We start from the raw sequence: 14,291 nt of genomic DNA on the forward strand, positions 1-14,291 counted from the left end.
CCTAAATAGTGCATTAAAACAAATCAGTAAGATAATCTAAAAGAAAGGTGAAAAACAGCTATATAATGTATTTTTAAACAGTAAATTATATGTAAAATACTGTGAAATAAAAATAAAAAAATACCAGTTCAAACTGTATTTTTCATTAACAGTACAAAGCTGTACATTTCAGCGACAGTATAATAATGTTAATTTTACAGTAACATAAAGGCAACCCTGCTGCCAGTTCTTTACTGTTATTTTACTGGGAAATTCTTAACAGTGCATATTTTGTGCATTACATGTTATCATGTAATTATTACATAGTAGTGACTTCTGATGTTATAGACATTTTACAGTGAAAATAAACTGTTATTTGTTGTATAGGTTGTTTTTAAGGCCCCTTGTAAATGGGACCCCACTTTTAACCAGGTGCAATAAAAAAAAAAACTATTATCACGTGACACTACAGCATGGTTGTCATGGAAACGAGCATCCTCATCCGAACAACATCCGGGCTCTCAACTGCGAACAGGCAAAAGCGACACGGTGAAAGAAATCGAGCAGATATCAACCTTAACTTCATCTGTGGTGAGTACGAGTCATTCACAGTCTCCGTGATATGAACCACAGTGTCACAGAGCGCCATTTACAGGTTAAATGTGTGAAATAACAGGTAAAAGGAGGAGTTGGATGTGGTATCTACCTCTGTTGCTGCCAGGGTAAACTAACAAAATGTGATTTCCGTTCAGGACCTTCAAAGTAAAACCGCTTATCCTTGCTTGTAAGCTAATGCTCATGTTTTTGCGGCATTGGGAGGAAATAAAAACAAAGAAAATCAACACAAAACATAACATAAGTGGCAGTAAAGAATACATGTATAGAGTGAGAGTATACCTTCATAATTTTGATTCCACATTTGTCAGTGTGCTTTTATTTGGAAGACAAAGTCACCTTACTTCCGGCTGTTTTACTGTATAACTTCACAATGCAGCATCAGATGCACTAGCATCTTTTAAAACTAGACAGCCTGAATATTAATGTTTTTAATGTTCCAACCAGGTCTGCAGGACAGATAATAATGCACACAGTGCACTTTAGACTAAGCTATTGGAGTTACCCTGCACTATACTCTGTTTTAACAGTCCCTTCTGCACTATACTCAATTTTAACAGTCTCTTCTGCACTATACTCTGTTTTAACAGTCTCTTCTGCACTATAGTCACTTTTTTAATAGTCCTGTATCACAGCTGTTACCCTGCACTATATTCATTTCTAACAGTTTTCTTCATCTCCTTGTATTTTTATATCTGGTACATTTTTTTGTACTTTATACTTTGCACTACTAACCTTTTTACTGCCTTTTTACTAACATGTTTTTACACTATGGAACTGTGATGCTGGAAACTTGAATATCCCTCGGGATCAATAAAGTTACTATCTATCTATCTATCTATCTATCTATCTATCTATCTATCTATCTATTTATCTATCTATCTATCTAACATACACAATGAAATGGTTATATATACGGATGTTGTCACTAATGAACACTAGCAAACCATCTTTGTTTGTCTTTGTCTTGAATTAGAGACCTGATGCTCTACTCTATAGGCTGTATTTGGGTCAGAGAACAAATGACCTTTGTAAAAAAAAAAAAATGCGTACACACATTGAAGGAGTGCTTGGCATTAGACTGAATTCCTGTTCCACATTCCCCTCACAGCTGGTTGTCATGCAGGGAAACAGGAATGGGATGATCCCGTTCCCACCACCCATCAGCAGAGACAGGGTCATCAGGGAATTCCCAAAGGTAGACCTATACGTCCTCTTTTTTCCCCAATATGGTCTGCTTCAGTTTAATTTAGGTACAAGAAAAAAACAGTCTTTTACTGTGAGATGGTTAAAATGGTAGGAGCGGCAGACTAGAAGATGTTAATTTTATTGGAAACGCGTGACTTCTAACTGACTTTACTCAGATAGTGAAGTCAGTGTCACATCACAGACAGCACTCAGGGTAATTATGGGCTGTTGCAGTCAGCCAATCACAGACCCAGTCAACATATCCTTCTGCCCTCGAAATCTTCTCCAAACAATACATTAAGGCTTTTTTATTCGGACAGGAATCTATGATGTTTAACTTCTTCTAATGGGGTCAGCTCACTTGTTTGCCTGGGAACCCTGCAAGTGGTTCTATCCAATATTATACATTATATGCCAGTACCAGACCTAAATATCTTAAATTGCATTGTTAAGTTTCAATGGTTTTGTATACAGTTAAATATATAATCATAACTTCTGTTGTAGAAGTCTTTTAAAATGTTGTGGCTTCTCTTGTTCTTGCTGTTCTTTTCTAGTCCTGTTCTGGTACGTTAGGATTACTGTCTTTTTCTATTTTGTAATGATGAACTTGAACTTATCTTCATCTTACAGTAACTGGCATTAATAGTCTTAAAGGGACAGTGTGTAGGATTTGGCAATATCTAGTGGTGTGGTTGCAGATTGCAACCATCTGAGTACCCTTCAACTCACTCCTATCTTTTTAAAGACTGCGGTAACGTGAGCCGCCGAGTGCAAAACCGTGGTAACGCCGTTGAGGTGATTATACACTAATGAAAACATAGTTATTAATATTATACTCCATTTCTGCCATTACATCCCCCGAAGTGTTACACACTGTTCCTTTAAAGTGGCAGTAGGCAGTATATTTTTGGCATCATTGGGCAAAAATTCCATAATAACCTTTCAGCATATTTTAATTCAAGTGTTCTGAGAGACTTCTGCACCTCCTCATGGCTCTGTTTTCAGGCTTTAGAAAATCTAGCCTGTGACGGGAGACTTTGACCAATCACAGGTCATTTCATTGAGAAAGCGTTCCTATTGGCTGTGCTCCGGTCATGTGACCGGTACTTGGCGTCCCTTCACCAGATTTAACAATGGCGGCAGCGTCACAATCTTTCTAATTTTACAGCTAAACAGTACATTACAAGATGATTCTGAGAACATTTGATGTGAAAAATAGGCATTACAGTAACATAATATTGATTCATATTTGATCAGCGCTGCCTAGTTTGACCGTTTGGTTGGAGTTTGCGAGTGATTGACAGCCGGCTCTCATAGACTGCAGATGGACAGCAGACCTCAGATCAGCTGTTACTGCTTGTTTTCCTGCGGTCTGTGAAATCTTGCAGAAGCCGTTAGGAGCACCGGAGGACACTGGAGGACACAGAGGAACATGATATACCTGTGTCATGTACTACTGTCATGATATAGCGACCGTTTCATAAAAAATACTTTTTTTAATCATATTTGCTCCAATCTCGCCTCCTTCAGCTTTAAAGGTGCCAAATTTGAAATTCAGAGCATAGCTCCAGTACAGTTGCCTCCACATGGCTCTCAACATGGCAGTAACGTACGGTCCCGTTCGTTTCAGTGGTACTCGCCTAATGCCGCTCTGCAGCTGAAGAACGACTGGGACGTTCAGGCTAAAGCAGCCTGTAAGGACGGAGCCGCCAGGCACCAGCCGTGAGTCCACGCGTCCTTCTTAGCTTTGCTTGAACATCACATGAAAACCACTTACATCTCACTGATGTTAAAGAGCCGTTGTCTCCTTTAAAGGTGGGACCGCCAGAAAATGTCAAAAGTGGTGGTTGTTGGAGACCTTAATGTGGGGAAGACCTGCCTCATTAACAGGTACGTTATCAACAATTAGCCAATTATGACATAACCTAAAAAGAAAACAACAACTTGCTTTGTTTATGCTGTTTTCAGGTTTTGTAAAGACGTATTTGAAAGAGACTACAAGGCCACCATTGGTGTGGACTTTGAGATTGAGAGGTTTGAGGTATCTGGAGTACCTTTCTCTCTCCAGATGTGAGTAGTTTAATTTTGAATAAGTAATTCTTCATACATGTACCTTTAGAGAATTAATTTTTACTGTGTGTTTTTTTTTATAGCTGGGATACTGCTGGGCAGGAAAAATTCAAGTGCATCTCTTCTGCGTACTACAGAGGTGCTCAGGGTAGGAAGTTAGTGTGATAACAAGTTTGATGCTAGGTGAGACCAGTTGACATTGTAGCTGGTGTAAATTAATAATGCTTCTTGTTTATCTTTTCCAGTCATTATCACAGTCTTTGACATGGCAGACATTAAGTCCCTAGATCATACACGGTAGGTCTGTCGTTGGGGGAAGTCTGCAATAGAAACGTGAATGCACTGTGATTGGGAATGGAATATTTTATTATTCCAGCAGTGTAAGATCACCAAGTTTAGTCCAATATATTACACTACCAGACTACAGACTGCAGATCACTCTTATTTATGACCCACATCTGGGCTGTGACATCACATGTGTTTTAGGGGCTGATGTGGGGCAATTTCACTGGACAGAAGGCGAATGTAACCGTACCTTAAAGCTAGGGTTGGTAATCTTAAGAAACCAGCAAGAGTACACTAGATAAAAAAAAATATTCAACCTAAAAACCCAGCCCAGTGTGGCCAACTCTTTTCCAATTAGAGCAGCTAGAAGAACTAGCTCCAAAAGTCACTAAATCTAGAGAGAAAGTCACCAAGTCGGGAACACTGACAGTCCGTCTCCCTCCAAAGCCACTCCCCCAAAATTATCATTATGAAGGTAAACAACAAACATGGCTATTGTTAGTACTCACAGCTTTCAAACTAGCAGCTGGTGGTAGACTGCGATCAGGCAGGTAGATAGTCCGTCCAATCATTACATTCGGGCAGAGTGAAATGATTGGACGGGCTAATTACAGTCCTGCGACCGCCACAAATACCAGATTTCTTTCTTTTTGTTTTGTCACTATGATCCTCGCAAAAAAAAATCAGGGAGTGACCATCAATTATGAAATATTATGACCCTTGCCTTTATAAGTAATTTTAAAGTGCTTTGAAATGAGTTATGATTGTTGTTATAAAGCATTATAAATATGTATGAGTGTCACATCATTGTTTTGTGTTGTTAATTGATTTCCAGTAATAAATATATATATACATACATTTGCATAAAGCAGCATATTTGTTCACTCCCATGTTGATAAGAGTATTAAATACTTGATAAATCTCCCTTTAAGGTACATTTTGAACAGATTAAAAAATGTGTGATTCATTTTAACTATGGACAATCATGTGATTAAATATAATAATCGATTGACAGCCCTAATTATAACACATTATAAGTATGTTTATAAGTATGCATTATAGACATAGAAAGTTTACTAAACTTTGTTTTGTTTTCATAGCCAATGGTTGGACGAGGCCATGAGAGAAAATGAGCCCGACTCCTGTTACATCTTCTTGGTTGGCACTAAGAGTGACCTGCTGGTGAATATATTTGATATCGTATGGATATTTTGCAGATTTTCATAAACAGAATGTCTTCTAGTTCTAACCAACTGTCTCGTTCTTAAGCCCTCAGAGGAAAGACAGAGGACAGAAAAGGATGCCATCAGGATAGCAACAGAAATGCGTGCAGAGTTATGGGCTGTTTCTGCTAAAACGGGTAAAAGAAAAAACAGGAGCGCACACACGTCGGTGCTGTATTGTACATTAAGACAACATGAATACAAGGAAACCATTCATTGTTCTTATTTTCAGGGGAGAACGTGCAGGGGTTTTTCTTCAGGGTGGCGGCTTTGGCCTTTGAGAAATGCGTACTGAAGGAGACGGAGAATGGGCTCCCTGCTACCATCGGACGTGGAGATACTATCAGTAAGTAATGACTCCTAACAAGCAGAGATGTTGATGATGGAAGCCTCGAGGATACGCAAATCTACCCTCAATCTTTGTCTTGACAGAATCAGATCGCGCCAACCTGGAGGAGGCCGCGCCCCAAGACACGAGGAGAAGCTGCTGCTGATGAAAAAGAGGAGCTCTCAAAGTGAGCAGAGCCAGACGGAGGCTCTACTCTGAGCTTCAGCTGCAGAAATAAAAGAGACTGAAATGTGCCTTAGGAAATATTCCATTAGGTTCCTGAGGTCATCAAAACTGCCATGTATTCTGACAAAAGGTTCCACCAGTATGCGCTCCTGAAAGCCAGTTATTATTATTAGATTGAAGCTGACACTGATGGACTTTTTGCTGATACCAAATCTTATGAATTTTACCATTTTTATGGGATAGTTGTCAGTACACTGTAAATTACTACCAGGATTTCACAAGATGCAACTGTAATAATTAACAATAAATTACATTATAGTTACATCACAGGCCTTAACTGTGATATTCACAATATAATACAGTATTCTTAATGTTATTGTGAAATGAATGGCTATTACAGCCGTGATTACTGCAAGCTATACTGTGACTTCATCAGGAGAGGTTTCTCTACCTGCTAAATAAATGTGTAAAATGTATCATATTTTTGTGTTTATTTGAATTTAACCTATTTTCAATGTTTTAAGATATTGATGAGTTAACATATAAAACTGTTTTTCAGTATTTTACAGTGTTTTTTAAGTGTAAATTTACAGCACAGTGCTGGCTACTGAGTCGCATTAATGCAACTAGTAGCCAGTAATTTATTGTCAGTCAAATATTTTACAGTTTACACTGTAATTCTACAACAGCATACTGCTAAATCACAGTAATCTAAACATGTACTGTGAAGTTACAGTTAAATAGAGTAATTCTACAGCAGCAAACTGCTAAATCACAGTAATATACTGGCATAACTGTGAGGTCACACAGTTCTACACTGTGGAATAATAATATGAATATGTTCATAGGCTGGAATTTGGGAGCAAAGAAACCAAATGTTTACTTTCAAGTTCTAAAAGTGTAAATTAATCTACTACTAACATACTCATATCACGGTTACGACATTATAAAGTAATATCTTGATTCATTGGAGTAATAGCTGACGATAGCAGCTGTGCATTTATGAAACCAGTATTGTTGTCAAAGCCTATTATTATTATTTAATAAAGTGGTTTATCAGCTGTCTGAACTGTTCTGTCATGATAATATTCAAGATTATTAGTTATGACATAAAAAACTTTCCAAGAATGATTATGGAATTGATTGCCAGGTCATGTACGGGATCTTTCACAATCATACCAAATATAACATTTTCCTTTGTTAGATAAGAAAAATGTACAAATTTAGTGGACAACCAATTCATAAAATAAATGTTCTGTAGTTTCAATGACTATTAATGTTCTTAAGAGACACAGGATTGGTGGGTAGAATTTAAGAGTAGCAGTAATGTGTCAAATGACATGATGTTACTCACACTTGTACAGTAGGAGGCGGTATGCACCTTAAAGTTGGTTGCGATCAGCCAGAAACCGAGAGAAATAGGACATACAGGATTAAACAAAACACTCCATAGAATAGAGCAAGCACCCAACTGAACTATGCACGCACTGTAATAAACCGGAAACTGTCAAACATGTTCTTATAGAGTGCAACACATATGACGAAGAAAGAAGGGAATTGATATCAGGAGTAAATGATGGAAATATTACAATCTGCTAGGAAAGATATCTAAGAAAGTACACAATCTTCTAATTAATTACTTAAAGGGACTGTTTGTAACTTTTTAAGCGTATAAATGTAACGGGTCGGGACACATGCGCGCTCACGTGTGGCTGAAGTCCCCGCTCCGCTGCCTGCTTGCCTTCACTAACACACCACGCGCGTTCTCGCGTACTCGCTCCACCTCTAGACGTGAACGCGCGCACACTACACACTGCAGAGTTAGTTTAGCTCTGAGAATATCTAGTGAATGTACAGTGGACGTTTGTGCAGAAATAACTGCTGCAGCTCCTCCAGACCAACAGAGGTTTCCCGTGTCTTGTGAAGTGACGGGGCTCCACAGAGAGAAACGTTATCGTCTCCGACCAAAACTCCGCCGTCTCCCGTTTCCTCCGGGCGCAGTCGGGAGGTGATAACGTTTCTCTTCCTGCTTCAGCTGAGGCAGGAAAAGCCAACACTAGGATCAGCATTGATTCATGGAGAGACCTTCGTCTGGTCAGCTAACATTACTGCCAAGCAGCTGAAATATAGAGTGATATTGTGGTTTTAGCTGACGTGTGTCGCCTCTCTGTTTTGAGTGATGCTCGTTCATGTCTATTTAGAGCGAGCAAGCGCGAGCCCGACTCTGACTTTCGTTGACTTAACGGCCACAGGTGTCGCTGTTAACAAGCAATTCTGAAAGTTACAAATAGTCCCTTTAAGGGCAAAAGGAATTATGGAGAGCATTTAATTATTATTATTATTAATAATTAATTATATTTTATTATTATTATTATTATTATTATTTTTATTATTTTTATTTTCCTGCCAATCTACTGCTCCACCCTTCAGTCCAAAAGTTGGCGGTAATGCACCTATAAGCTGGTTGCGATCCGCCAGAAACCGAGAGAAGAAGTAGAGAAGATGAAAATAAGCGGAGTGAGTCCTCTTGCTTCTATGAGCTACTCTCTGATCCGCCGTCAGCCAATCACATCACGTCTCCATGTTTGGGCGGAAGTGCGACCAGTGTGAGCTAGGAGCTAGCTTAGCTTAGCTTATAGTTAGCTTGCAAACATCTCTCTATTTCCACTTTCTAAACCTGTGGCTGCAACTTATTTCAACTACATAGATGTATTTACATTGCGGGTAGTTGTGGTAACGGTAACTGGTGGTAGTTAATGTAGTTCAGTAGCTGTAAGATGTCTCAGATTAGCTCTCCAACATGCTAGATGCTAAGCTAACATGATGTCAACATCACAGTCAGCTTCAGTTTGATCCTCCAGAGAGACGTTCAGGTACCGCTGGGTTCATTCTGTCTGTTCACTGTTCACCCTTAAAGGTCCCATAGTATCCTCATGTTCAGGTTCCTACTTGTATTCTGTGTTTCTACTAGAACATGTTTACATGCTGTAATGTTCAAAAAACACTTTATTTACCTCATACTGTCTGTCTGAATACACCTGTATGCACCCTCTGTCTAAAACGCTCCGTTTTAGCGCATTTTGACAGAATTGCAACAGAATTGCGTTGCTAGGCAACAGCTTGTGTCCATGTGTACTTCCTGTCAGCTGATGACATTCACATTCACTGCAACAGGAAATAAACTGGGACACATGTAGAATGTTTACGTTTAAGATTGTGTCAAGGGTCTAAATATTGTATATTTGTGACATCACAAATGGGCAGAAATCCTGACAGCTTGTTTCAAATGCACAGTTTCTGAATACGGGCTGTGTGTGTATTTCCCCGTGGATTGAGTGTTTAGATACTTTCACAGTATTTATATAGAAATTAAGCCTGCTTTATAATAAACAAACATGAAAATCTCACTTTTTTATAATATGGGACCTTTAATGTTTTACTGAATACTTCAATACTACAATAAGTTATCTTAATTAATATATACCTCTTGAAAGGAGTAACGTTAGCAACGTCCAAAAAGCCTGGATGGCATCAGGGGTCAACATTAGCCTATATCAGTTTCAACGACTATATTTGAGTAAAAACGCAACTTTTGGATTAGTTTGCTCAGCTCACCACTTTCTACATTGACTTCTAACATTACACCAATGTTTAGAAGACTAACTCAAATGAATAGATAGATGGATAGATAGATAGATAGATAGATAGATAGATAGATAGATGTACTTTATTGAGCCCAAATTGGGAAATTATTGTGTTACAGCAGCAGGTTATCAAAGCACTGCACAGGAACAGTACATACAATGTACCTGTCAACACTAAATAAATATATCCATAGAATACAAAATATAAAGAACATTGGGATACACTATAAATATACCTGACTACTGCAACTAGCATAAAAAAATCTAAATGATAAACATGGAATAACCCACTACATACATAAGCAAAGTGTGCAAGATACAATGTTTTGTTCTTTAATAAAACATAATTGAGGTAGTAAATGTGCAAATGTAGCTGTGCAAAATTCAACATGTGCAAGATTATTACAGGACTAGAACAGAAATGAGACAGAAACTATAGCGCTGAGAGTTCTCTGTTAGACAGAGATGAGGTGTTATTAGGGAAAGAGCTCCGCTGTCTGTGCAGTAGGTGGTGGAGAGGCTGGTCACGATTATCAATGATGGATAACAGTTTGTTCAGCGTCCTCTTTCTCCACCAAAACATCAAAGGTGTAAACTAATAGACTATTATTAAATGAATTAAGTGTATCGCAGCGTTACAGTGATACAATATCGTAACGTTAATTGAGTTTAGGAATGGCAAGACAATAAAAGAGGATAAATACGCACCAAAGCTAATGTGTTATTCTGCTTGCAACTTTGAGGAGTCACAAATGAACGACTGTTTTTGATCCCCAGCTGGTTCATTATGAAGACCAATAAGTCCTACAAGCTTGTGCTGCACAAGAAAGGTTTTGGTGGAAGTGGTAAGCAAGAACTTGAAATACAGGCAAATTAATGTTTATTTTATGAAAGATTTTATTTTTATAAGATTGTTTTTTTTTTTCTTTGAGCAGACGACGAGCTGGTTGTCAACCCTAAAGTTTTCCCTCAAGTCACTTTAAGGGATATAATCGAGATCGCACACCCGACAGATGAATACAGGTGAGCTTGCATAATGAGAGGGTCGCTGTTGTATGGTCACGTACATGTTGTTACACTACTCGGCCTATAATCTGGTCGTGTCTCTTTTAAAACCCCCAGTCCTCTCCTGCTGCAAGTGAAGAACCTGAAAGAGGATCTTCAGAAAGGTAAATTAACTATGATGTGTGTGTGCATGTTTGCTATATTTGAAGAATTCAATTAGGCTAGATCAAATTCGTTTAATATTATTAAAGGGACAGTGTGTAGGATTTGGCGGTATCTAGTGGTGTGGTTGCAGATTGCAATCAACTGAGTACCCCTTAGCTCACTCCTGCCTGTCCAAGACAGCGGTAACGTGAGCCGTCGAGTGCAAAACCGTGGTAACGCCGTTCACCTCGCTCAAAGATCATGAGCTGAATCTGTTTTGGGTTTTTAAGACCTCACCTCGAGCTTTAGGAAACTGTAATGGTCATTTTTTTTTTTTTTTTAAAGTTATTTTTTGGGGTGATTTTTAAGTATTTTATTGATATGACAGTGGATAGAGTGTTGGAAAGGGGGAGAGAGAGAAATGACATGCGGAAAGGACCACAGGCCGGATTCGAACCCAGGTCCACCGCTGCTAGGTCTGAGCCTTGGCGATACATGGGCGCTCGCTCTACCGACTGAGCTAACCAGCCGCCTGTAATGGTCATTTTTCATTATCTTATGTCATTTTATCGACCAAAAATGAATTGATGAATTGAGAAAATAATTTCCAGGTTAGTCAATAATGAAAACGATCATTAATGGACAAATATACATTGAGTGTTATATTCAGTCCTGTTCATTACCCATGATGGATATTTTGTTCGTATCTAGAGACAATCAGTGTGGACCAGACTGTAGCACAAGCCTTCAAGCTGCGTGCTTACCAGGATGTCATCGTTAACATTGTCGACCCAAAGGTATGTTCACCACGACCCTTCTGCGTCCCCACCGTCTGTCAGCTGAACAGAATCTCTCATAGTTTGTTTTTTTTCTCTTGCAGGATGTAACACTGGACCTGGTGGAGCTGACGTTCAAGGACCAGTACATCGGTCGAGGAGACATGTGGAGACTAAAGAAGAGTCTGGTGGGACATGTGGAAGTTTACGTGTCTGGGGTTAATGTGTAATAGCGCAATTATTATGTGAGGATTTAACTGTTCCAATGTTTATTCCAGGTGAGCACATGCGCTTATGTGACGCAGAAAGTGGAGTTTGCAGGAATCAGGTACTGAGCATACATTTCATTCTCTACAGGCCATTTGCAGAAACTCATTTTTAGAGTGATTTGAATGTGGAATGAATCAACATGTGCGTGCATGCTTCTATGATTGAGGAGAGAAGAAAGTGGACATTCACAGAGATGGAGGCTGAATGAGATCGTTGTTTTTATCTCAGCTGTCCCTTATCTTGTTTTCTTTGTATACGATGGTGATGATGATGACTGAAATGATGGTTGTTGACTGTTTCTGTGACTACATGCATGCTCGTTATGCTCGTCATTGTCCAGAGCCCAGGCCAGTGAACTGTGGGTGAAGGGAGAGAAGGTGACCTGTGGGTACATCAGTGAAGACACCAGGGTAAGAGCAGTGGTGAAAGCTGATGCATCTGAAATATCAAATATCGGGGATATTATGTTTTGTGATATTGCATCGATTCTCAAAAACACTAGCGATTTTAATTAATAGTTTACTCACAAAGATGAACTCAGTCAAAACTTTTTTTTATTTGCAAAAGAGAAAATGAATGAAAAAATGTAAACTGGCATACTGTACAACCACGAAGCGGTAAATCTAGTTTACGGCTATAGTGTCCATATAGTGTAGTGCAACACAGCTTATGGTGCGATAGTAAAGGATCATATATGAACTGTTACAACTACAGATGCACCGATCTGACTTTTTCAGTCCCGATTGATCGAGATACCCGGGCTTTGGGTATCATCCGATACCAAGTACCGATCCGATACCAGTGTTTAATTAATCAGCTGTATGCCTCGCTGTGTGGAAGGGACTTCTTTTATGCATAAGGCAACATCAGGCTTGACTAAAACATCCCTTCTTTAACTTTGTAAAACAAAATGTAATGAATAATAACAGGAATTAAGATTTAGGTGTAAACTTTTTTAATGCAGCAACAAATTGGTCAAAACTTAAAGGTCCCACTTTGTAACAGGTGAGATTTTCAGGTTTTTTATATTATAAAGCAGGTTTAAGTGCTATATAAATACTGTTAAACTATCAAAACGCTCAATATACGGAGAAATACACACAGACCGTATTCAGAAAATTGTGCGTTTGAAACAAGCCGTTAGGATTTCTGTCAATTTGTGATGTCACAAATATACAATATTTGGACAATTACATGGTTTTAAACATAAACATTCTTAATGTGCCCCAGTCTATTTCTGTTGCAGTGTATGTGAATAACATCAGCTGACAGAACGTAAATATGGACCAAAACTGTTGCCTAGCAACGCAATTCCGTTGCAATTCCATTGAAATGCACTAAAACGGAGTGTTTCAGACAGAGGGGTGAATACAGGTATATTAAGGCAGACAGTATGAGGAAAAGAAAGTGTTTTTTGAACATTACAGCATGTAAACATGTTCTAGTAGAAACACTAAATACAAGTATGAACCTGAAAATGAGCACGATATGGGACCTTTAAAGGGGATTAGAATTCCAGTACATAATGTATATAGTATATAAACGTAGCACTGAATTTAATAGCGGCCTTATTGTCCCCGATATCCGATCCAGTATCAGTATCGGTGTATCCGTAGTTACAACAAGCTTGTGGACCCGACTCCCTTTAGCTTTTAAAGTCTGCTGTTAAATAGTCACTATAGTATTTATTCATGTCCTTCATCATTCATTTCTCTTAAATGTCTCGTGACCTTGCGACACAGGTGGTGTTCAGATCCACGTCTGCGATGGTGTACATCTTTATCCAGATGAGCTGTGAGATGTGGGACTTTGACATCTACGGTTAGTTGGAGCTCTCTGATTTGTTCTTCACACTCTGCGAGCAGGTTTTGTTTGTGTTTCAGTGACATACAGTCACGGCTCTCTGTCGGAGGACAATGTCTTCATTTGGATGTTTTTTTGCTCTCAGGTGATCTCTACTTTGAGAAGGCTGTGAATGGTTTCCTGTCTGATCTTTTCGCCAAGTGGAAGGTTTGTGATTTCTTTTTTGTCGTAATATTTTCTTTCAAATAAAAAAACAAACAAAAAATAAACTGTTTTTAATGTTAAAACAGGAGAAGAACTGCAGTCATGAGGTGACGGTTGTACTTTTCTCACGTACCTTCTACAATGCCAAAACTATCGGTGAGTTTCTTATGTTGTCACAGTGAGTTACGATGCATATTTAGATAGTTATCATTAATACAAATATTATTTTCATCAGAGGAATTTCCTGAGATTCTGAGAGCGTCCATCAGGCAAGATCACGAGGGACGTTTCTATGAAGACTTTTACAGGTAACCATAGTTACTGTACATGACTTTTAATTATATACCTTAATTGAAGTTAATCTGAAATACCGACTGGATGAGGTCTATTGACGGTGCTTAAAGGGACAGTTTGGAGAAACAGACAGAAGTACGGGAGTAAAGCAATGCACTGCTGTGGACGGGGGCAGCAACAAAACGGATTTTAGACATTTTAAAAGGACCAATATGTAATATATTTACTGTAATAAATCATAAAATGTCCAGGATATGTCATCAGAGATTAAGGAAAC

General features: G+C 38.7%; 2 protein-coding genes across 11 annotated transcripts in view; both read left to right on the forward strand.

The window, feature by feature from the left end:
- Nucleotides 1-432: 432 nt before the first annotated feature.
- On the forward strand, nucleotides 433-6,350 carry rab36 (RAB36, member RAS oncogene family; the record flags this gene model as incomplete). Its single annotated transcript, XM_037786314.1, has 11 exons — nucleotides 433-570; nucleotides 1,706-1,792; nucleotides 3,413-3,504; nucleotides 3,598-3,672; nucleotides 3,751-3,852; nucleotides 3,936-4,000; nucleotides 4,098-4,149; nucleotides 5,238-5,319; nucleotides 5,407-5,497; nucleotides 5,593-5,706; nucleotides 5,793-6,350. Coding segments are annotated over 11 exons (960 nt in total), but the record flags the coding sequence as incomplete, so codon positions are not given.
- Nucleotides 6,351-8,414: 2,064 nt separating this feature from the next.
- The window catches only part of depdc5 (DEP domain containing 5, GATOR1 subcomplex subunit), a 30,207-nt gene continuing 24,330 nt past the window's right edge, over nucleotides 8,415-14,291 (forward strand). For 4 of the 10 annotated variants that reach the window (XM_037787520.1, XM_037787523.1, XM_037787526.1 and 1 more), the window contains exons 1-12: nucleotides 8,431-8,480; nucleotides 10,296-10,363; nucleotides 10,454-10,541; nucleotides 10,641-10,687; nucleotides 11,379-11,464; nucleotides 11,548-11,631; nucleotides 11,722-11,771; nucleotides 12,054-12,123; nucleotides 13,456-13,534; nucleotides 13,662-13,723; nucleotides 13,807-13,876; nucleotides 13,956-14,028. In XM_037787520.1, coding sequence (XP_037643448.1) covers nucleotides 10,306-10,363; nucleotides 10,454-10,541; nucleotides 10,641-10,687; nucleotides 11,379-11,464; nucleotides 11,548-11,631; nucleotides 11,722-11,771; nucleotides 12,054-12,123; nucleotides 13,456-13,534; nucleotides 13,662-13,723; nucleotides 13,807-13,876; nucleotides 13,956-14,028 — 767 coding nt within the window. In that variant the 5' untranslated portion in view covers nucleotides 8,431-8,480; nucleotides 10,296-10,305. Of the gene's footprint in view, nucleotides 8,748-10,295; nucleotides 10,364-10,453; nucleotides 10,542-10,640; nucleotides 10,688-11,378; nucleotides 11,465-11,547; nucleotides 11,632-11,721; nucleotides 11,772-12,053; nucleotides 12,124-13,455; nucleotides 13,535-13,661; nucleotides 13,724-13,806; nucleotides 13,877-13,955; nucleotides 14,029-14,291 lie in introns of all 10 variants that reach the window. The other 6 variants (XM_037787527.1, XM_037787530.1, XM_037787529.1 and 3 more) reach the window with 6 other exon arrangements.

Source organism: Sebastes umbrosus, chromosome 12, assembly GCF_015220745.1.
Source record: "Sebastes umbrosus isolate fSebUmb1 chromosome 12, fSebUmb1.pri, whole genome shotgun sequence".
NCBI lineage: Eukaryota > Metazoa > Chordata > Actinopteri > Perciformes > Sebastidae > Sebastes > Sebastes umbrosus.